General features: G+C 41.2%; 1 protein-coding gene across 5 annotated transcripts; it reads left to right on the top strand.

Annotated features, from left to right (window-relative positions):
* LOC139387240 (mitofusin 1a) lies at positions 1-24,432 on the top strand. Of its 5 annotated transcripts, none has more exons than XM_071133344.1 (18): positions 1-409; positions 548-671; positions 968-1,103; positions 1,534-1,696; positions 2,122-2,246; positions 10,424-10,532; positions 10,848-10,955; positions 11,376-11,538; positions 11,924-11,991; positions 12,098-12,219; positions 12,816-12,942; positions 13,395-13,499; positions 15,805-15,907; positions 16,467-16,693; positions 17,117-17,224; positions 18,209-18,405; positions 23,471-23,605; positions 23,764-24,432. In XM_071133344.1, exons 2-18 carry the CDS (start codon positions 557-559, stop codon positions 23,831-23,833), a joined length of 2,181 nt encoding a protein of 726 aa, XP_070989445.1. In that variant the 5' UTR covers positions 1-409; positions 548-556; the 3' UTR covers positions 23,834-24,432. The 5 variants fall into 5 exon arrangements, with proteins under 5 accessions (XP_070989445.1, XP_070989446.1, XP_070989447.1 ...); XM_071133342.1 differs by having other exon boundaries at positions 2-409; positions 17,093-17,224; XM_071133343.1 differs by having other exon boundaries at positions 2-409; positions 11,385-11,538; positions 17,093-17,224.

Below are 24,432 nucleotides of genomic sequence, written 5' to 3' on the forward strand. Positions count from 1 at the left end.
GCATTAAGTCCTAGCTAAGAGGATTGGAGATTTACAGGCTCCACACACACCAGCTGGAAAGGCTGTGTAAGTCCACTGCGCGTCAGAGATCTGATCTTCAGACAGAAAGCAGGTAGACCCAGGTTGTATGATGGAGAGTGAGAGGAAGAGGGTAGAGGTGAAATAGATTGTGTATGAAGAATAGAAAGAAGTGGAAATGAGAGTGTACGGGTGCATAAACAGATTATATAATGGAGAAAAAAAATGTAATTAGGCAAACCAGGTGTATTTGATCATTTAGGGAGAGGAAGTGTTGTCAATTCTTGTCCTGCAACTATGCTTTTCAACACGTTCTAATAGCATTGATTGGGAAGCAAATGAATCCAGAACCTCTGAAGATTTCTCTCACTGCAACTATCCCCTAGCCAAGGTACTGACAGACTTTATGTGCATGTGTGTACTGTGTTTGCATAATGTGTGCCTGTGTGTCACCTGTCTGTCCGTCTGTCTGCCTGCCTGTCAGTCAGTTTGTCTGTGCCTATTAAGTTAATCTCAACACTATGCTCAGGAAGTTGAAATGGACCCGGGGGGCCCATCGCCCCTCATGCATTTTGTGGTGGCGAAGAAGACTATCAACGGTATATTTGATCAGTTGCTGGAGTACGTCAAAGAGGGCTCAGAGTTTGTGGACGGTGAGTCTACATAGTGTTACTTAACAAAAAGTGTGTTTTGTAGATTATTAGCATCAATAGCGTCTTACAGTTTGAATAAAGATGTATACACATAGGTATAGATGGTGTTATGCTATAATCTGCATCTAAAAGGGCACCCTTCAGACAATTCCCTTGTTAATTGTTAACTTTTTTTGCGTGGTTACCTATTACATATTAACGCGTACACATGGTGGGCTACCTTACACTAGTGTGGGGGTTTTAGTTGTCATTTACCACAATATACATTCTTGTCTATCTGCTTCTGTGATGCCCAGAGACATGGCGAAGTGCAGATCTGGAGCAGGTCGCAGTTGAGGAGCAGTGCCTTGAAATCCAGACCTGTGCTAGGAAACTGGCCACCATTCGGGAGGTGCTGGCACGTAGGCACATGAAGGTAGCCTTTTTTGGGAGGTGAGAGTCAATGGTTTATTGGAAATAGAATTGAACCCAATATTCAACACAGATGCATTACTGAGGGTCCATATGTAAAGGACATTTATATTATACAGTTTGCTGCTGGATTGGTATAATTAAGTAGTCTCACTGTTATTCCAGATGTTTTTCATACTACCTAGATAGTATGGTGTAACTATTGATACAGCATAAGTAAATATTAGTACCATAATTTTGGATGTGCAGAATGATTTTCCCAAAAGTTAGTGTAACGGAGGTGGAAGATTTGTGCTAGCTCACTGAGCTACCTAGGCTTTGTCGCAGCATAATTACTGTGGTGGCAGGAGACCCAGGTTAGAACAAAGCTGTTCACATTAGCCTTGTGACCATAATTGTAAACATTTTGTCAAAGGAGTAAAGAGACATTTCCTTTCTCTCTCCCTGGCAGGACGAGTAACGGTAAAAGCACGGTGATCAATGCCATGCTGAGGGACCGGGTGCTGCCCAGCGGCATTGGCCACACCACCAACTGCTTTTTGAGGGTGGAAGGCACAGACGGGGAAGATGCCTACCTCACCACCGAGGGCTCTGATGACAGAAAAAGCGTCAAGGTCTGGAGTCAAACCAGGGGGTCGCAGACTGATCTACTGTGTGTGTGTGTATATATATATATATATATATATATATATATATATATATATATATATATATATATACACACAGTGGGGCAAAAAAAGTATTTAGTCAGCCACCAATTGTGCAAGTTCTCCCACTTAAAAAGATGAGAGAGGCCTGTAATTTGTCACTTCAACTATGACAGACAAAATGAGAAAAAAACCCAGAAAATCACATTGTAGGATTTTTAATGAATTTATTTGCAAATTATAATGTAGACGGAGGCTGAGGTATGGCTGCGGCAATAACGCTAGAACAGCCTTTTCGACGTGCAGTATAACACACAATTGTTAGCAATGATATTTCCCTCTGTTCTACTACTTTATGTATGTCTCTGCATCTTTTTCTTCCCCCCTTCCAGTCAGTCAATCAGCTGGCCCATGCCCTGCATATGGAGCGCAGTCTAGACTCAGGCTGCCAAGTGAAGGTGTTCTGGCCCAAGTCCAGGTGTGCCCTGCTGAGGGATGACCTTGTTATTATGGACAGGTACCAGCTAGGGTTTAATGCCAGTGACCGGTATCTCAGGACTTCCAAACCATGCTCCTTCCAATTTCCTGAGAAAAATAATGACGGGACCCGTGCACCAATTATTTAGAATTTCTATGCCACCACAAAAAAAATAAAAAATAAATGTGCAGGTGCAAATAGCTACAAATGGCTTCATTCATACATTCGACCAGTCATCACAACATTAGTAGCCTGCCATATTTACTCACCATTAAGTCCCCTATAGAACATAATACTTACTTTCATGGCTTGCATTGCTAACTATCATGAATAGGCTACACACAACCTGTCGACACAGTTACGGTAGACAATCCCCAAACTAGCTGTGTGGCACTGGAAGAGGCTCAAAATGTGCTATTCACTGTTAACAAAATGTCTGATACACTGGGTCCGAAATAGCCTAGACATTCGCAACATTGTACAATGATGTTACACTACAAAAGTGAGAGCAAGACGGGCTTAATCAGATTCGCAGGTAATTGATTAATCTCAGCGTTATCCATGGTGCATGTTCTATGGAGTGATTTCAGTGCCAACAGAAATTGTGTTTGAATTCCATAATTTTGAATATGTATGAGGATATTTAATTTTTCTTTAATATACTGTATATTTATTTGTGAAGCACAAATGTAATTATTGAATTCATAAATTGAACTTGTATTTCATGATTTGAAATTGAACTTTATGAACATTGGATTTCAATTTAATTGAATGTTCAATTTCAATATTTATATATTCAGTTTAAATATAGCAGATATTTAATTAATTGTTTGTCCATCAAACTTTTAATTTCAAGTTGATCAAATAGTAAACTTCTCAGATACAAAAGTATGTGGACACCTCTTCAAATTAGTGGTTCGGCTATTTCAGCCACACCCGTTGCTGACAGGGTATAAAATCGAGCACACAGCCATGCAATCTCCATAGACAAATATTGGCAGTAGAATGGCCTTACTGAAGAGCTCAGTGACTTTCAACATGGCACCTTTCCAACAGGTCAGTTTGTCAAATTTCGGCCGTGCTATAGCTGCCCCGGTCAACTGTAAGTGCTGTTATTGTGAAGTGGAAACGTCTTGGAGCCACAACGGCTCAGCCGGGGAGTGGTAGGCAACACAAGCTCACAGAACAGGACTGCAGAGTGCTGAAGCACGTAAAAAATATCTGTCCTCGGTTGCAATACTCACTACCGAGTTCCAAACTGCCTCTGGAAGCAACGTCACCACAATAACTGTTCGTCAGGAGCTTCGTGAAATGGGTTTCCATGGCTGAGCAGCCGCACACAAGCCTAACATCACCATGTGCAATGCCAAGTGTCGGCTGGAGTGGTGTAAGTAAGAAAAGTAAGATGGTGCCGACGGATATGACAGCTCTGCCTCTTCCTTCTAAACAACTTTGCAGTATTTCGTTTTTTTGTGTGTTATTTCTTACATTATTAGCCCAGAATTTTTTTGTGTTAATACATACAGCCAGAAATAACTTTTGGATATCAGAGCAGCGGTAACTCAACAGCATTATAACCAGGAATACGACTTTCCTGGATCTTTTGTTCGTACCCCGCAGGGCAATTGAACTTCTTCCAGTCTGCTCCAAAACACAACAGGCAGAGAAGAGGTATTCGGAGTGAACTTCTAGTCCGACTCTAGTCCATCCACCACTTCTGAGTATATTACTCGCTAATGTTCAGTCTCTGGATAATAAAGTAGATGAGCTCAGGGAGAGGATCTCCTTCCAGAGAGACATCAAGGATCGTAACATGCTCTGTTTCACAGAAACATGGCTCTCTTGGGATATACTGCCCCCGTCCATTCAGCCATCTGGGTTCTCAGTACATCGTGAAGACAGGAATAAAGAACTCTCCAGGTAGAAGAAAGGCGGGGGTGTATGTTTCATGGTGTTTCATGGTGTGATTGTGATAACATACAGAAACTCAAGTCCTTTTGTTCACCCGACCTAGAATACCTCACAATCAAACGGTGACCGTATTATCTTCAAAGATAATTATTTATTACTTTGTTTATTGTCAAAGCCGTGTATATTCCGCCGCAAGCCGATACCACAACAGCCCTCAAAGAACTTTACTTGACTTTATGCAAACTGGAAACCACATATACTCAGGCCGCATTTATTGTAGCTGGCAATTTTAACAAAGCAAATTGGAGGAAAACGCTACCGAAGATCTACAAACACATTGACTGTAGTATTCATGCTGGTAAAACATTGGACCACTGCTACTGAACTTTTTGAAATACCTACAAGACCCTCCCCTCTGCAAATCTGATCACGACTCCATTTTGCTCCTCCGTTTCTATAGGTAAAACTCAAACAGAAAGTACCCGTGCTAAGGTCTATTCAACGCTGGTCTGACCAATCGCAATCCATGCTTCAAGATTGTTTTGATCACGCGGACTGTGACATGTTCTGGGTAGCCTCTGAAAATAACATCGACGAATACACGGATACGGTGACTGAGTTCATCAGGAAGTGAATAGGAGATGTTGTACCCACTGTGACTATTAAAACCTACCCAAACCGGAAACCATGGATAGATGGCAGTATTCACGCAAAACTGAAAGCGCGAACCACTGCATATAACCATGGCAAGGTAACTGGGAATATGGCTGAATACAAACAGTGTTATTCTCTCCATAAGGCAATCAAACAGGCAAAAGTCAGTACAGAGAAAGTCGAGTAGCAATTCAACGGCTCAGACATGAGACGTATGTGGCAGGGTCTACAGACAATCACAGACTACAAAGGGAAAACCAGACACCTTCTTGGCCTGCTTTGAGGATAACACAGTTCCACCGACGTGGCCCACTACCAAGGACTGTGGACTCTTCTTTTCTATGGCCGACATAAGTAAGACATTTAAATGAGTTAACCCTCGCAAGGCTACCGGCCCAGACGGCATCCCTAGTTGCGTCCTCAGAGCATGCTCAGACCAGCTGGATGGAGTGTTTACGGACATATTCAATCTCTCCCTATCCCAGTCTGCTGTCCCGACTTGCATCAAGATGTAGACCATTGTTCCTGTACCCAACAAAGCAAAGGTAACTGAACTAAATGACTGACTATTGCCCCGTATCACTCACTTCTGTCATCATGAAGTGCTTTGAAAGGCTAGTTAAGGATCATATCACCTCTACCTTACCTGACACCCTAGACCCACTTCAATTTGTTTACCACCCCAAGAGATCCACAGACGATGCAACCGCCATCACACTGCACACTGCCCTATCCTATCTGGACAAGAGGAATACCTATGTAAGAATGCTGTTCATTGACTATAGCTCAGCATTTAACACCGTAGTACCCTCCAAGCTCATCATTAAGCTCAAGGCCCTAGGTCTGAACCACGCCCTGTGCAACTGGGTCCTGGACTTCCTGGTGGGCCGCCCCCAGGTGGTGAAGGTAGGAAACAACACCTACACTTCACTAATCCTCATCACAGGGGCCCCACAAGGGTGCGTGCTCAGCCCCCTCCTGTACTCCCTGTTCACCCATGACTGCGTGGCCACTCACGCCTCCAACTCAATCATCAAGTTTGCAGATGACATAACAGTAGTAGGCCTGATTACCAACAATGACGAGACAGCCTACAGGGAGGAGGTGAGGGCCCTGGGAGAGTGGTGCCAGGAAAATAACCTCTCAATGTCAACAAAACAAAAGAGCTGATTGTGAACTTCAGGAAACAGCAGAGGGAGCACGCCCCTATCTACATCGACGGGACCGCTGAGGAGAAGGTGGAAAGCTTCAAGTTCCTCGGCGTACACATCACTGACCATCTGAAATGGTCCACCCACACAGACAGTGTGGTGAAGAAGGCGCAACAGCACCTCTTCAACCTCAGGAGGCTGAAGAAATTTGCCTTGGCCCTAAAACCCTCACAAACTTTTACAGATGCACAATTGAGAGCATCCTGTCGGGCTGTATCACTGCCTGCTATGGAAACTGCACCACCCGCAACCGCAGGGCTCTCCAGTGGGTGGTGCGGTCTGCCCAACGCATCACCGGGGGCAAACTACTTTCCCTCCTAAACACCTACAGCACCCGATGTCACCACGCTATCATCCAGAAGACAGGGTCAGTACAGGTGCATCAAAGCGGTGACCGAGAGACTGAAAAACAGCTTCTATCACTAGCCGGCTTCCACCCAGTTACGCAACCCTGACCTTAGAGGCTGCTGCCCTGTATACATAGACTTGGATTCACTGGCCACTTTAATAATGGAAAACTAGTCACTTTAATAATGTTTAAATAATGTTTACATACTGCTTTACTCATCTCATATTCTATTCTACTATATTATAGTCAATGCCACTCTGACTTTTCTCAATCTAATATTTACATATTTCTTAATTCCATTCTTTTAATTTTAGATTTGTGTGTATTGTTTTTAGATACTACTGCACTGTTGGAGCTAGGAACACAAGATTTCACTACACCCGCAATAACAACTGTTAAATATTTGTATGTGACCAAAAAAATTTGATTTGATGTAAAGCTTGCTGCCATTGAACTGTGGAGCAGTGAAAACTAATTCCCTGGAGTGATGAATCACGGTTCACCATCTGCCAGTCCGACGGAAGAATCTGGGTTGGACGAATGCCAGGATAATGCTACCTGTCACAATGCATAGTGCCAACTGTAAAGTTTGGTGGAGGAGGAATAATGGTCTGGGGCTGTTTTTAATGGTTCGGGCTAGGCCACATAGTTCCAGTGAAGAGAAATCTTAACACTACTATATATAATGACATTCTAGATGATGCTTCCAACTTTGTGGCAACAGTTTGGAGAATGCCCTTTCCTATTTCAGTATGACAATGCCCCCCTGCTTAAAGCGAGGTCCAAACAGAAATGGTTTGTCGAGATGTGGATAAACTTGACTGGCCTGTACAGAACCCTGACCTTAATCCCATTGAACACCTTTGGGATGAATTGGAATACTGACTGTGAGCCAGGCCTAATCGCCCAACATCAGTGCCCGACCTCACTAATGCTCTTGTTGCTGAATGGAAGCAAGTACCCACAGCAATGTTCCAACGTCTAGTAGAAAGTTCTCTTCCGAGAAGAGTGAAGGCTGTTATAGCAGCAAAGGGGGGACCAATTCCATATTAATGCCCATGATTTTAGAATGAGATGTTCAACAAACAGGTGTCCACATACTTTTGGTCATGTAGTGTAATTTGACGCCATACCTGAAAGTTAAGACCTCTGGAACATGGACATGACTTCTGTTCCCCTCTTTGACGATCACATGCAGCGCAGGACACATTAGAAGAAAGTGTCACAAAAAGCATGATTTGGCCCCTATGAGAATATACACTAGGCGTGTATAGGGGCGTGCTCCCTCTGCTGTTTCCTGAAGTTCACAATCAGCTCTTTTGTTTTGTTGACATTGAGAGGTTATTTTCCTGGCACCACTCTCCCAGGGCCCTCACCTCCTCCCTGTAGGCTGTCTCGTCATTGTTGGTAATCAGGCCTACTACTGTTATGTCATCTGCAAACTTGATGATTGAGTTGGAGGTGTGAGTGGCCACTAAGGGAGTGGTATGTCTGTTATAAAAAGATGTTCTGTGTTTTTGACACAAAAATCAACTGTACTAATTCAGGCTCTGGTCTTGTCCCATCTTGATTACTGTCCGGTAATATGGTTAAGTGCAGCAAAGAAAGACCTAGCAAAGCTGAAGATGGCTTAAAACATAGCAGCATTCCTTGCCCTTAACATACAGAACTAACATCAACAACATGCATGCCAGGCTTTCCTGGTTGAGGGCTGACTGCATACATTTTTGTTTTTGTGAGAAATATTGTGTTAAAATGTCCAAATTGTCTGTATAATCAACTTACGTATAGCTCTGACAGATATACTTACCCCACCAGACATGCCACCAGAGGTCTCTTCACAGTCCCCAAATCCAGTTAGAATTCAAGGCAACGCATAGTATTATATAGAGCCATGATCATATGGAACTCCCTTCCATCTCAAATTACTCAAGCAAACAGCAAAATTTGCTTTAAAAAACAAATTAAACAACACCTCACAACACCTCACTCCTATCTGACCTAGTTTTAATGACTAAAATCAATTCAACACGCCACTTTGGCTTCAGAAACCTCCAGAAACTTATCTTTTAACACAGAGAGCATTTGTTCTCTACCTTTCCTGGCTGGCAAAGTGCCAGGATGTTGTCTCTGGTTTTGAATCTGAATTTGAGATCTGAATTTGAAAACATGCACCTGAGAAGTTGAATACCTACCTTTGATATACTTGAAATTAGTTTATAAACTTGATACACAGACAATTAATGCAATATCTACCATATTTAAAAAAGTATGAATATACAAGTTCAGTTTATAAATTCAATGATTCAACATGTCCAGTACAAATTATACAATATTAAATTCATATTCATATCCAAATACAAATGCTAAATTATGGGATTCAAATAAAATGTATGTTGGAACCAAAAAGGGTTATTCTATGGGAACAGCCCAAGAACCCTTTTGGAATCCGTTTTTCTAAGAATGTAATGTCCTCAGAAAGTATTCACACCATTTCACCCTTTCCACATTTTGTTGTGTTACAGCCTGAGTTTAAAATGGGTTAAATTGAGATTGTGTGTCACTGTCCTACACACAATATCCCATAATGTCAAAGTGGAATTATGTTTTTAGATTTTTTTGTTGTTGAAATTAATAAAAAATGAAAAGCTGAAATGTCAAGTCAATAAGTATTGAACCCATTGTTATGGCAAGCCTAAATAATTTCAGGAGTAAAATATTGCTTAAAAAGTCACATAATGAGTTGTATGTACTCACTCTGTGTGCAATAATAGTGGTTAACATTTATTAATGACTACCTCATCTCTGTACTCCGCACTTCTGTAAAGTCCCTCAGTCGAGCAGTGATGGGTATACAAGACAGACATTGAATATCCCTTTAAGCATGGTGAAGTTATTAATTACACTTTGGATGGTGTATCCATACACCCAGTCACTACAAAAATACAGGTGTCTCTTCTAAACTGCCCAGGGATTTCACCATGAGGCCAATGGTGACTTTAAAACAGTTAGAGTTTAATGGCGGTGATAGGAGAAAACTGAGGATGGATCAACAATATTGCAGTTACTCCACAATACTAACCTAAATGACAGAGTGAAAAGAAGGAAGCCTGTACAGAATAAAAAATATTCAGAAACATCCTGTTTGCTTGAAGGCACTAACAATAAAGTGCAAAGAAATTCACTTTAAGTCCTGAATACAAAGCGTTATGTTTGGGGCAAATCCAACACAACACCTCACTGAGTACCACTGAGTTCAAGCATTGTCGTGACTGCATCATGTTATGGGTTTGCTTGTCATCGACAAGGACTAGGGAGTTTGTGGGATAAAAAGAAATGGAATAGAGCTAAGCACAGGCAAAATCCTAGAGGAAAACCTGGTTCAGTCTGCTTTCCAACAGATACTGGGAGACAAATGTACCTTTCAGCAGAACAATAACCTAAAACACAAGGCCAAATATACACTGGAGTTGCTTACCATGACGTTGTTGAATGTTCAGAGTAGCCTAGTTACAGTTTTAACTTAAATGGGCTTAAAAATATATAGCAAGACTTGAAAATAGTTGTCTAGCCATCGACAACCAACTTGACAGAGCTTGAAGAATTAAAACAAATGATGTGCAAATATTGTACAATCCAGGTCTTCAAAACTCTTATACTTACCCATAAAGACTCACAGTTGTAATCGCTGCCAAAGCTGTATTGAATCAGGGGTGGGTAGACTAGATATTTCTTTATTTCATTTTCAATAAATTTGTTACATTTTCGAAAAACATGTTTAAACTTTGTCATTATGAGGTATTGTGTGTGTATATTGGTAAGAAACATGTTTTAATTAATCAATTTTGAATTCAGGCTGTAAAACAACAAAATGTGGAATATGTCAAGGGGTATGATTACTTTCTGAAAGAACTGTACAATATACAACCCGGACTGGCTCTGTTACGCTGGGTTGTCCTGACTTGTCTGTGCAGTGTTTGTATATTTAGTATTTCATGAAAACTGTGTTCAATTTGTATGTGTTCAAAATGTATTATTTGACTTCCTCTTATCAATCAATTCTACGTATATGTTGCATTATGCATGCACAGCCCAGGTACTGATGTGACCTCTTACCTGGACAGCTGGATCGACAAGTTCTGTCTGGATGCTGACGTCTTTGTGTTGGTGGGCAATGCAGAATCCACACTGATGAACACAGTGAGAAAAAAAACTAAACCACTCTTTTAACTCTTTAGCATTAACACTAACGTACATTACCATTAATTGACAGAAAATAAGAATGTTTTTTGCCATTCAAATATATTTTCTGCATTTTTATACTACCTTACAAAATTCCCCCGTTCCGACTGGAAATTACGCCTATGCACACCACTATGAGCATAATCAATTATTATATTGTGTCCCATGATGCATTTTTGCACTTGTTTTTTGTTCATTTAAAACTAATTTTTCTTTCCATTGCTTCTCTACTCATATATATGTGTTTCTTGATGTGTCTATTACTCTTTAAAGGAGAAGCTGTTTTTCCACAAAGTGAGCGAGCGAATATCCAAGCCAAACATTTTTATCCTGCACAACCGCTGGGATGCCTCTGCGTGGGAGCCCGAGTACATTGATGAAGTGAGTTTGACTGTGAAACTACACTGCAAGCATAGTGCAAGCATTTCATAAGCGTTGTTTTTGCCATGCTACACCAGAAGCAGCAAAAGGACATGCAATCAATAGTGAAATCCGCTTGTTGAGAACACTGAAAGCAGGAGTGAAATACTTGAAATAGACACTTAAGCAGCGCAAGATCGCTTCATTGACTTGCTGCTTGCTCAGCTGGAGTATAATTTATCTTTGCTCACAGTGGCTCAGTGTCATCCACGCTTGCGCTTTGTGGACACTATGCTTACATTACATGTCTTGTGTAGTTTAGCTGTGAGAAAAACAAGATGGGTCCCTCTTATAAAGGGCTAATGGTGCGCTTCATTGAGCCCTTCATTCGATTTGCCTACTTTTTGAGTGACCAAAATGTCAAACCTAATGGATAATGAGCTCCCTCAGGTGCGTAAGCAGCACATGGACCGCTGTGTGAGTTTCCTGGTGGAGGAGCTGAGGGTGGTGAGACAAGAGGAGGCTCCGGGCCGAATCTTCTTTGTGTCGGCCAAGGAGGTGCTCAGCTCCAGGATGCACTGTGCCCAGGGCATGCCCGAGACAGGTGAGATCGGTGAGGAGGGACCAAAGGCTAGTTGACGCTGATTGACTGGCTGGGCTGGCTCGCTGATCAGGTTTGGGAACAATAATTATACGATATTGATATGGTTATGGTAATTTAGAAGGCAAAATATCAATTTACTTGAATACATCGGCATTCATAAGAAGTTGACAAGCAGTTGCCAGCACACTCCTGACAGATTTTCCTCCATCGGCCCTGTAACAGGCATCTCTCTCCTGTTACTGTCTCGCCTCAAAAACATTGCTATCTTAAAGCTTTGAACTGCTCACCTTACCCGGCCATCCATGAATGCCCACATTAACTATAACTTAATATGCTGGTGGTCCTCGGCTATTATTTTTATTTGGACTTCTGCTGGTCTTTCTAGGTGGCGCTTTAGCAGAGGGATTCCACGAGAGACTGAGGGAGTTCCAGAGATTCGAGAGGACTTTTGAGGCAAGCACTGAAGCATAACTGATTGTCATGGTCCATTGTAATATCATTGTCCATTTCACGTTGATTGGCATCGTCACACTAACTTACTGTATTTACGACTGCACAGGAGTTCATCTCACACTCTGCGGTCAAGACCAAGTTTGAGCAGCACACGCTCAGGGCGTGGCAGATCACAGAAGCAATCAAAGCAGTCATGGACGCCATAAATATCGCATCCGCCGAAAGGAAGTGAGTTTCTCCCCCAGTTTTTTATAGGAGCATTGGTAATGTGCTACTGCCATACGCACCTAAACAGTATTGATTATTAATCATTAGATTAAAGGGATACTGTGATATTTCAAGATTTAGACCGTTTATCTACTTACCCAGAGTCCTATGAACTCATGGATACCATTTTTATGTATCTGCATGCTGTTTGGAGATTATTGAAGTTAGCATATCGTTAGTTTAGCACAATTGCTGGAAGTTCCCCAGTACAGTAGCCAGCTCCTCTCAAAAGCAGGGGAATAGACCTTCTAAATACTCCACAACTGGCTGGTTGGTCATTTATAGTCTTACGAAGCTATTCATAGTAATGGATAAATAGATTGAAGACCTAAATATCGCAGTATCCCTTTAAAGGTCCAAACGCTAGATCTGTGCATCCAAACCTCCAATTTTCACACTAACTTCCTACTAACATCCATGTACTGTATGAATTGCGCAAAACTCTGACTCAAATGTTTATCTCAGCATAGGATTTAGCCTTGAAAGAGAGAAGCTTTCCAATTTGCTCCTAACTATGACAACCTTTGCTCTTTCCCCTTTGACCTCTCCGTGTGCAGGATATTTTCCCTGGAGGACCGAGAGGACCAGAAGGACCGTCTAGAGTTTGTCAGAGGCCAACTTAACCGCCTGACCGAGAACATAAAAGAGAAGATCAACACCATAACAGATGAGGTGGCTGCCAAGGTAGACATTCGCAATCACCCACGTACAGTTGTATAAAAAGGGAGGGACTGTCTGTTAAGCCAAATGACAAAGGGGAATAGCCTATCATTTACTGTAGGCCTGATTCAGAGTTGAGATAAGCACACACATATTTCACTCTTGACCTAAATAATGAATTGATGTTAATGGGAGAACATTTTCATTAAGCACACAGATCTCAAATCAAAATAATGCAAGGATAGCGGTGCGTAAATGTGTGAGTAAATTATTGGTTTAGGATTAACAGATGAACAACTCTCTCATACAACACATATGTTTGTCTATAGTTGGGCTGACAAGCAGTTTGTGTTCAAGATTTTGTGTTCAATTATATTTTGTGTATTGTTAGCCACATATAAATAGTGTAGGCAATGGACAGATTAAGGTTAGTAAATTATCTGTTGGTTTATGATTTTACTATACATTTTGTTTAGGTGACCGTTGCCATGGTGGAGCAGATTCGTGGTCTCCCAGCTCAGGTTGATGAGTTCAGTGCTGATTTTACACCAACACCACATGCATTGCCGCTCTACAAAGCAGTGAGTTCTGCTTCTAGATCCCATATCCTAGCAATATTAACCCATGATCAACAGTTAAACTCTATCTTAATTGTTACATGTAGCCTACAGGCCTAAAAGTGGCATTAAAATTGTAATTCCCTTGAACTATTTCACCCCTTTCTACACTGTCATGTTTTTTTAAAATGTGACATTTAACCTTCACACCCATGGGCAAACACTCAGATCTGCGCACAGACCTATGCACACAAACACACACTAGGGTTTCCGGAAAATGTGGCGCCAGACAATGTGACCAGGAAGATTTTAATTTACCGGCCATTTGAGAAATTTACCGGACCTATACAGTATATGCATTGGGTGTGTAACGCATTAGAGCGTCCATCCACAGTGCTCAGAATGATAGAACATTTAGATCACATTTAGATTATGGTAGTTCATCTTAACAGATCATGCAACTCCTGTAATGTAGCAGACAATAAAACGTAATTTTCAAACACTTGACAAAATGCAATTCGCAGGAAAACACCATTCTAAACAGCAAACCTGATATGAGTGGTTCCATATGTGAAAGAAATGAAAATCTCTGTTAAAAACCGAGAAAGAGTGAAATCTAAATCTAAAGAATCTAAAGATGCAACAACTAGGATGCGTTGCTAATATGACTAGGATTGTGCCTTTGGTTTCCGGACAACGGAAGAAAGTTGATATGAAAACCTATAGAACAGGAGAGAAAGGCTGGTAGAGTGCAATAGGACAAGGAAATCCCGGCCGGCCAAGCCCTCCCCTAACCCGGACATCGCTGGGCCAATCGTGTACCGCCTCATGGGTCTCCCAGTCACAGCCAGCTGCGACAGCCTGGGATTGAACCTGGGTCTGTAGTGATGCCTCAAGCCTTGCGATGCAGTGCCTTAGACTGCTGCGCTACTCGGGAGGCCATGAGGAAGTCTTTATAAAATAATTGCCTCCACGTTTCTATGGTCCAATTTTGACTAGGCTACTTTGAATCAAATCGAGGTAAGACATGCCTCATAATATGAAGTAAAACATTCAGGTTTCAAACAATTAAATATATGTTTTCAAAATGCATACTGCCTCCAGATCACATTGCAAAGTGGTGGGTGACGCACTGATAGCCTGCCTACTATTGCCTATGCACTTGAATGGTGCAATTCAATTACCAGTAAATAACTAAAAATAGTAGCTCTTTTCAGTTGTGGCCATCAAATGTGTTTTTAACACACGATTGCATTTAGAATTGTTGCGGAATGACTTGGCTTATTAAAGCGTTTGATTCACTCCAGCAGCAACAACAGTCAAATGTATTTACATCGACAGATATTTCCCTTAATTATTTAAATGCAGGGCCTAAAATCAGGGCCTAAAATGTAACTTTTTGTTCCACCATCAACTGTGGTGGGTAGATTAAAAAATATACAAGTAAGAAGTAATGTAGTATATTAATCAATTTAAAAATATATATATTTTACCCAAAATATCAGATGAGACAAAATGTTCAGCTGTCCTTTAAGGGCGGGGGGTTACCGTGGTAACGGGGTCACTTGAGTCATGTCACGTGTGTCTGTGTGTGTGAGATTTGGGATGTGACTAGTAGTAGCGTCTACAGCGTCTCTTCGCTATCAGTTTACCCGCTCAGGGTCAATTTGGCCGGCAACCATTTTAGTTATCTCTTTTCGTTTTTTTAATCAGCCAAAAGCCGTGAATTACTGGAAACCGGAAACCCTGACACACACACACACACACACACAGTCTCAGTGTACCGTATATGATCAGTACAGCTGGCTGGAGAGTGAGTGATCACGCTAAACAGGATGAAAGGAAAGCCTCTTAAAGTCCTGCTGGTCAGAGGGGGGTGGATGGGGTCAATAGACATAGGGTCAATAGGGCATTGTACTGTGTGTGACTGTGTGTGTGAATGTAAGCTTTGTTTACATCTATGGATGATAACACAGTGATGTATGAACTTTAAAAGTACTGGTCAGTGTCATTTAAATTGTAGTTTTTTTATGGCATTAGCACTTGGTTGTGTATGATTGTCTAAAAAATATGATGATGGTAAACTAAATCTTCACTGACATCCTTTTGAGTAATAGGTTGTGTGTGTGACCAAGCAGGTTTAAACCCGGGTTGTCTACTCACTACAACACCATTAGCCCGCTGAGCTAAAGCCTGGCCAGAGCTTGGGGAGCTATCCTAGGTATCCAGGTCTCCGATAAGGTTACTGATCACGCGAGCGTGGTTCACTGAACCACCTCCATTACATGTGGTCTCATAATCTCTTTCTCCTCATTGTTTTCACCTGCAGAAACTTATGATGCATGTGGAAGAGAGGATGAGTACATGTTTGGCCTTTCGTTGTTCCACTGGGATCATTGGCCACATGCAGTCATGCCAGAAAAACATGATTGGTAGGTATAGTACACACTTTGCTTGAGCCGTGAATGTGTTTCTTGAAATTCCAAAACAGTTTGGTGATCATGGGCATGACATTTTTATATATTATAGCGAATAGAGGGAGCGGGAATAGGAACCGTGTTGCTCCTGTGAAAGGCAAACAACGGTACACATTAGGGTTAACCCAGTTGGAGGGAACTGTAATGTGGGCTCATTAGTGAGGATTGCTACACTGCCCCGTTCGAACACAGATACGTCTCCGTGCTGGACCATCTTTCAGGTTTACGAAGCACGTCCATCTGTGCATTGCGATGGCTTCACTGGCACCATCCCAAACCTCTGTCACCAATATAGCAAACGGAGGGATCAGCAATAGAACCCAGATCTCTCCTGTGAAAGGGAATCTTGCTACACATTGCTCCAATAGGGTTAACTCACTTTGGGGGAATTGTAATGTGGGCTCATTAGTGAGGATCGCTACAATGTCAATCCATGAATTAGGAAGTAATTGATTTATATAGATATATTATTTTTATGTGTAGTTAAACCCATGATGAGGATTCTGTATTTCAGAGAATATTAGGCCGCTGCTGCCCCCTGATGTCCAGGAGCAGTTCCACATTCCCCTACCCAGCAGGAAGTTTGTCCTGACCTACGACCTTAACCTGGCCACCCTCTGCGCCGACTTCCAGGAAAACATCGACTTCCAGTTCTCTCTCGGCTGGACTGCCCTTGTCAGTCGATTCATTGGGCCGAGCAATGCCAAACGTGCCCTGACGGCTATGAACCAGAAGTTTCAGGTTAGCCATGGTCAGGGTCTGTATTCAGTCTCTTAGAGTAGAGGTGCTGATGTAGGATCAGTTTATCCCTTTAAATCATATTTCAAAAATATGGCATGGACATCATCCTAGATCAGCACTCCTACTCTGAGATGCTTAAAAAAAAAGTTTACTTTGACAACAGTAGGATAAATGAGTGATATGCCAGGGGTGGCCAGTCATCCTCTTGAGCTACTGGGACTGCAGGGTTTTGCACCAACCCTATTCCTAACGCCTGATTCAGCTAATCAAGGTCTCGAAGAACAGCAAGTAAAGTAATTTTAGCAGGGTTGGAATGAAAGCCTGTACACCCCATAGCTCTCGATGAGGAGGACTGATGTAGGTGGCCACCAGTATCATATGCCCTTAAATTCTCTCCAGAATACCTCTCCTACTGCACTCCAGGCACAAGGCGGAACCAGCCTACAAGACCACATGGTCTTTTCAATGGCAACAGGTGTTGTGTCACTCACCTCCAGAGCCTCCATGACTGTGCTTGTCATTGGCGGAGTGGTATGTGCACGTTCTCTTCTATTCAAACCAATTATGTTTGTATTTCATTTTATAATGTACTCTATTTGCTAACAGCTACTGATAAAACTGAAAGGTGCTTGTATTGGCCATCGCTAACGCATGCATTGCTAGCCGTTATCTTTTGGCACACTAACGCTTAACACTTCCATACATGATTGAAGAAGGCAACTGAGCTCCGCCCGGTCTTTTTTTAAATTGCAGAGGGGGAAGCTAAGGCTACTGAGTAATAGTGAAAAGGTATGTTGTGTGAGAGCTTTTTTCACCAGATTTGGGCAACTTATCACCTCTACATGTTTTATAAAACACTATAAAGAGTTAAAATAATGTGTCATTACATACCTATTTAAAGGTTTGTGTCGAATTTGAATAGGGCTTTTAGGGCAACGCTAAAGTAATATTCACATGTAAACTGCGGCTATCACGGCTTTGAAAGAGATGGCTTGCAGTGATGACGCAAAAAATGAATGCATTCAGTTGTACAATTGACTAGGTATCCCCCTTTCCCTATCCCTTTCACTTTCTTGTTTTTAATCTGCGAGAGAAACATGTATCGTACAACGTCAGAGGGGTCAGGTTTTCCTATTTTCTCGAAAACTATTGGTCTATTACAATGTCAATCAACGCTTGAATGGAAACATAGTTTATGCCACCGGGATTTTGATACCAACACAGTCACCACAGTCCCATTTGTTTTCATCGCAGCCTCGTTTGAATGCCATGGTACGCAAAATCTCTATGGAACAGTGTTGGCTACCGTTACTTGTTTGTAATGATAACAGAAGACTTGCGTGCCAAAACTGACACAGTAAAGCAAACACTGACACATGATTATATTGCTAATTTGCTATTAATACTGACAACTGTTTGTAAAAGCTAATGCTAACACTGATTTGTCTTGCTAGTCTAGCACCGCTATTACAGCTAATGCTAAAGCAGGTGATCTCCTCCCACCCTGTGTGGCAGGTGTGGCGCTCAGTGGGCTGGAGACTCATCGCCCTCTCCGCAACACTTTATGGCCTGCTCTACCTGTACGAGAAGCTGACGTGGACCAACGCCTCCAGGGAAAGGGCTCTGAAGCAGCAGTTTGTGGAGCTCGCCATCCACCGACTTAGGGCCATCATCCCCTTCACCAGTGGGAGCTGCAGCCAGCAGGTTCACCAGTGAGTCCCAGTTCTACCGTAACAGAGAGAGGATATGATTTAATTTAGTTTCTGTGGCTTTTGATTGAATTTAAAGGAGTGTATGGTAGTGTTACGCAATTAACCAATTATTATTCTAAATTATTTGAATTCCATTTCATTCTGTTTTTTTTCTGTGAGCTCAATGCACACATTCCTCAGTTTCTCTAGAGCTGTGGTCACCAACCTTTTTTGAGCGATCACTTTGAGTCAAAAAATGAAAACGCAATTATTATTTTTACATTACTTAATTAAAAAACATACGATTGTGCAACATGAACCTATTAAAAACAGTACTGTAGTAATGAGGTTTGTGCAGTAAGCTGTAGGCCCAAAACATTATTACTGCATACAGTGGTTCCTCCTTTAAAAGTTGCGAGCTTACACTGCAGGACTTAGAGGTACCCAGCGTCATGGCTTCAGTGCTCCAGACCACCGCAAGGAAGAGGTAGAGCACTCATTATGCATTTGGGTCAAAAGGTTTTTATATGACCAATCATATCGAGTGGTTCCAATGACGAATTTGATGCGAGCCACTGGTGACTTTCTTCAAAGATGGCTGGCAAAACATTATGGTGGAAGCAAATGTAAGTAGTTATAATGAGTCAAGCAAAAAAAATTACAATTCAGAGGAATATGTTAGCTAATGTAGATACCAACGATTGTGCATATTTTTTTGTCATAAAGTAAATTTACGTAAATTGCTATTTAGCAAATTAGCTGACTAGCTAACATTAGCCAATTAGCTAGTTAGTGTTATGACATGAGTATGAATTTGTAATTTGTGTTGTTTAATGTTTTAGGGACTCCTGAGAAAACCAGCAAACCAGGCTGTCGTCTTGTGAAACAGTGGATGTAATATCTACATTTTTGACCCCTTGATCAGCTCGCACTCTGAAAGTAAAGTATATTTTTTGTAGATATGAAAACAATAACTGAGATATCACTGTTCAAAGCAGCAGATCTCATTTTGGGAAATGGGCAATTTGCATACAAAATAATATACTTACCTTCCTTGAAAATCCATCTATACCGCCAAAGATGACAATGTTGTATCTTGAAAAAAAGCATTGGAATTAAAAGTAAAATGTTTAACCTATTAACCTGCTTCATTATTTATGTGTTACCAGTTGATCAAGAACAACTCCAATTTCATACATCATTGAAAATGTGTCTACGAATAAGTAAGAATAAAAAAGTTTAAATCAATTCTTATACTTGATGAAGACATTATACATCTTAGTATAAAGGCACAAGGCGAGACCCAGATGCAGACACAGGAGTCAGATGGTTGGAGTCTTACAATGTTTAATAATCCAAAGGGGTAGGCAAGAGAATGGTCGTGGACAGGCAAAAAGGTCAAAACCAGATCAGAGTCCAGGAGTGGCAGACATGCTCATGGTCAAGGCAGGTAGAATGGTCAGTCAAGCAGGTACAGAGTCCAGAAACAGGCAAGGGTCAAAACCGGGACGACTAGAAAAAGAGAATAGCAAAAGGAGCACGGGAAAAACACGCTGGTTGACTTGACTAAACATACAAGACGAACTGGCACAGAGAGACAGGAAACACAGGGATAAATAGACTGGGGAAAATAAGCGACAGCTGGAGGGGGTGGAGACAGTAACAAGCACAGGTGAAACTGATCAGGGTGTGACACTTAGTACCCTATCAATTTATGATTTGTATCAATGTGGACTAGAGACAGGGGAGCAGGAACAGAGTATTTTTGCCGAGCAATGCAACGAAGCTGGATCATCCTGGCAATGATACCTGCACCATCTACACGCTGCAAAGACTCACTAAGTCTTCGCCATTTTACACAATGGCCCATTGCTCTGAGACTTCCTTTGACCATTCTAAAGCCTGCATGGGGCATCCTCGCCATAATGGCGCTGACTTTCTGGTCTTCATCTGACATATCAGAATAGCATTCCCTGACAGACATATTGTGCTCTTTCATCCTTCTGTAAAAAAAAGCTAACCATTACACTGTCATGTAATATATATATATATTGACTATGAAACAAATAGGACATGGCCTGCTTATGAGTTGCCATGAAAGAAAGTTAGATGAATTCAACTGAAAATGGCGAGAAAAGGCATTCGTAGCTAAATGTTTTTGGTTAGTTTGAGAATAATAATTGCATGATTTATCATTCTATGTATGTATATATCTATGTAATACAGTAGAATGTTATGAACCGTCCCTGAATCGTAGGAGCTAACTACTAGCTATGTAAAAAATGGACAGAATAATGCCCAGTGCTGCTTACCTGAGATGACATCATCACACAGTCCTTCATGGGTGTCTGCTCTGACTTCCTTTGTGTTGGAAAGAAAGGCTGAACAGTATTGTAGCCAAACTGACACTCAAAAATGGCCAAAATGGAGGGTGGTTGATAGCGAAATTAAATTGGAGTTTTGTTTTCAAATACATTTTTTGTTCTCAAAATATTTTGGGGGAATAAAATGCATAACGTTTTGCGCTCTATTACAAATTACTTGATTGCAAAACCTTTTTTTTTTTACTTTATAGCCTCGTTATTGCTTTCAGAACAATTATTTTTGATTGAAAATAAAAAAGTTTTGCTATCGACAAAAAGAGAGCTGAACAATAGACTATTCAACCTTTACTAAAGAATAGTCTAATAGCTGAGCTAGGTGTGAAAAACCCCTGTCCTATCACAGACCACATTTTCCCTAATGACCGAGGGGGAGTTAGAGCACTGATTATGCTTTTGGGTCCCAATGCATTACTGTGTCTCTAACTGACAATGAATGGGCAATACAAACCAAATAATAAACTGATAATTGTTAGCTAGCGAGCCAGCCAGCTAACGTTAGCTAGCTAGCTAACACTCCGCTTTAACTTGAAATGAAAAGCTATCATACTCTAATTCCACCGGTCATTCCAATGATTTCAAATCTCAGTCCTCCAGAAAGTGGAGAGCAGCAGTTTTTTAGTTCTACTATGTGATATCTTTCAATAAAGCCAAATTAGAAAGGATTACCTACACGTACTGACCAGCTCATGTTATAGACAGAAGCATGCTATATGGCAGACCAATCCAAACTCCTCTCTTGGCATGTCCAGCCAATCCATTATCTCAGACAATCATGGCTATTGGGAAGGTTCCTGGCCTTTTCCATGGATCAACCAACTAGGCTCGTAATTTAACAATTGTATTCGTATTTACAGATGGCATACAAGTTCGTTGTTGAGGCACATGAAAGTTCACATGTTCCAGAATGCATTTCTGTCAAAAATGGTTTTAGATTTCTTTTTAAGGTTTATGTTAAAATGCTTCTCCTGTGAAGTAGTGACGCGCGACATACGCCTAGTTTCCTGAAACGAGTCACATATTAGTTTTGCTTGAATTGCCTTGCATTTGTGGTTATTCTCAGAACATTTTTTTAATGATATTTCAACATTTTATGTTGTGCCTTTCAATGTCCCTCCGCTCTCCCTTTAGAAAGTGTTGACAGTGTTGCGTAAACTTAAACAGGAACTTAATCATAAAAACAGCAGCTCTTTGCTGTATTTGTTGACTGTCTCTCTCTATTCATGGTTTTAAAAGCTTTGAAATTACACATATCAACTTTGCAGTAGCTTTTTTTATATACCTGCTATGTTACTGCAAACAATAAGATCTGAGCCATCTGATTGACAAGTGGTAGGCCTGTAGTCCACTTGATTTGCTACCCCCTACCTTCAGACATGAAATGGTTCAAAATTGGAACACATCGCCTACCCGACACGCAGGGCAGTTGAATTGGGTGCACCTACCACCAACAACTTGAGACAAATAAATAAAATATGAACACAAGTCTTATAGTTTGTTTTTTTACAGATCTCCATCGACCGGTTGGTGACCACTGTTCTAGAGATAAATCAGATCAAGCCTGAACTGTGCGATGTATTAGGGAGTTGTAGTTGCCAACTGGCTAATATTCTACATAGTTTAGCGCAGAAAACATGGTAATTAACTAAAATGACCATAATCCATTGCACACCTACTTGTCTGGTCTGTTTGTTTATTTTACACCTGTTAAGTTAGGTTAGTGTGGGGTAGACACAGAGAGGGAGAGAAGAGACAGAAGAATGCGCAATCGAGAGGGTTAGAAAGCAGTTGCTTCGCGAGGTACTTCTACCTGAAAATACATGATCAAAATGATTGATAGTTGGTATTCAGCAGTCATAAAAGTCTGCCTTATTTACTTTTTAAGAACGAGTAAAATAGTGATTTTGTCAGGCAGCATAGGCAGCAGCTCTATCGAGATGAGATGATGACTTGAAATGAAATAATAGTCATCAAATAAAACAAATGTAATATACACAACTGAAATATTTTATTCAAGTAATGTGAATAAATGATGGTAAATAAGTGATAAGCAGTAATGGGCAGACGCTACCATCATGGGCCTCTGTGTTGTTAGAGTGTTGTTCGAGCATTCAACCCACAGAATGCATAGTGCGTTTATTTATATTTTTTTTATAAACGAAATCGAAAACCGTGATTATTATAATCTAACCGAAACCAAATTGACCTCAAAAAGCTCAGCACTAGTGTATGGTGAGTAGAGTACAAACCTTACAAAAATAATTGCAGTTACAATGCAGTACATTGCAGTTCCACTACTGCGTCTGAAAAATGACAGAATCTATTGTAACTGCAGGGTTACTACAGCTTTATACAGTGCAGTCATTTTGCTATTAACTGTGGTTATTTTACAGCTATACTGTCATGTGTATCCTATGTAGCCTCAATGTGGAATCACTCGCTAATTAGCTGTGCGCTAGTAGTGACAATCTTCCAAGTGATGTCACCCTTTATTTGACCTAGAGATCGTGTCACCCTTGCTCAACCAAGACCATGTTTTTTGAAGAGCTATTGGTTAGAATGTTGCTTTGTGGGTGATAAGGGTCTCTGATTTGCTCACAGCTCGGGCCAGAACAGAGACAGAAGCTATACTGTTACATGTACAGTACTGTATGTGTATTTTCCAGCTCTCATGCCCTCCTAATGTGACCTTTTGGTTGTGGCAGGGAGTTGGCAACGACCTTTGCCCATCTGTGCCAGCGGGTTGACCTGAGCGAGGTGGAGCTGGAGGGGCACATTCGACTGCTGAGTGGCAGGATCCAGAGACTGGAGAATGTCCAGCGACGCTCCAAGACTCTCAGGTCGAATAGCCACTCTACCTTGCATTGTTCATCTCAGCTTTTTAATGTCTGATAGTAGGGCTCTCTGAACACATTGTACACACACACACTTCAATACAAACTACTGACATGAAAAGTTAGAAAATAACAGAGTGATAAATCTCTTCTGTTTCCTACAGACACAGAGCCACAGATCTGGAGTCTCAGCTGGAGGCATTCTCTGCCCAGTATCTGCAGAATCAGTGCTGAGTGAACAGATCCTCACAAGGAGATACATTGAGGTTTTCAATGGAACTGGTTCTAAAATGGTCTGTGGTACCATGATCATTCTATACAAAAACTACTCAATTTCCAATAACCAATTTAAAACCAAAAACAGACATTCCCACAACTTCCAAGGAACCAAATGTTCTAGCTGGATAGCATCTGGATGTGTCATTGCATGTGTTATCGCATGGGGCACATCTCACACAGGTACAGTGCATTCGGAATGTATTCAGACCACTTGACTTTTTCCACATTTTCTTAAGTCACAGACTTATTCTAAAATGTATTAAATTGTTTTCATTTCATCATCAATCTACACACAATACCCCATAACGACAAAGCAAAAACAGGTTTTTAGAAATGTTTGCACATTTATGAAAAAAAAATAAACTGAAATATCACAGTACTCAGACCCTTTACTCAGTACTTTGTTGAAGCACCTTTGGCAGCGACACCTGTATTTTGGGAGTTTCCCACATTTTTCTCTGCTGATCCTCTCAAGTGGGAGTGGGAGTGTAGCTGCACAGCTACAGTGCCTTGCGAAAGTATTCGGCCCCCTTGAACTTTGCGACCTTTTGCCA

This window comes from Oncorhynchus clarkii, chromosome 28, assembly GCF_045791955.1.
Source record: "Oncorhynchus clarkii lewisi isolate Uvic-CL-2024 chromosome 28, UVic_Ocla_1.0, whole genome shotgun sequence".
NCBI lineage: Eukaryota > Metazoa > Chordata > Actinopteri > Salmoniformes > Salmonidae > Oncorhynchus > Oncorhynchus clarkii.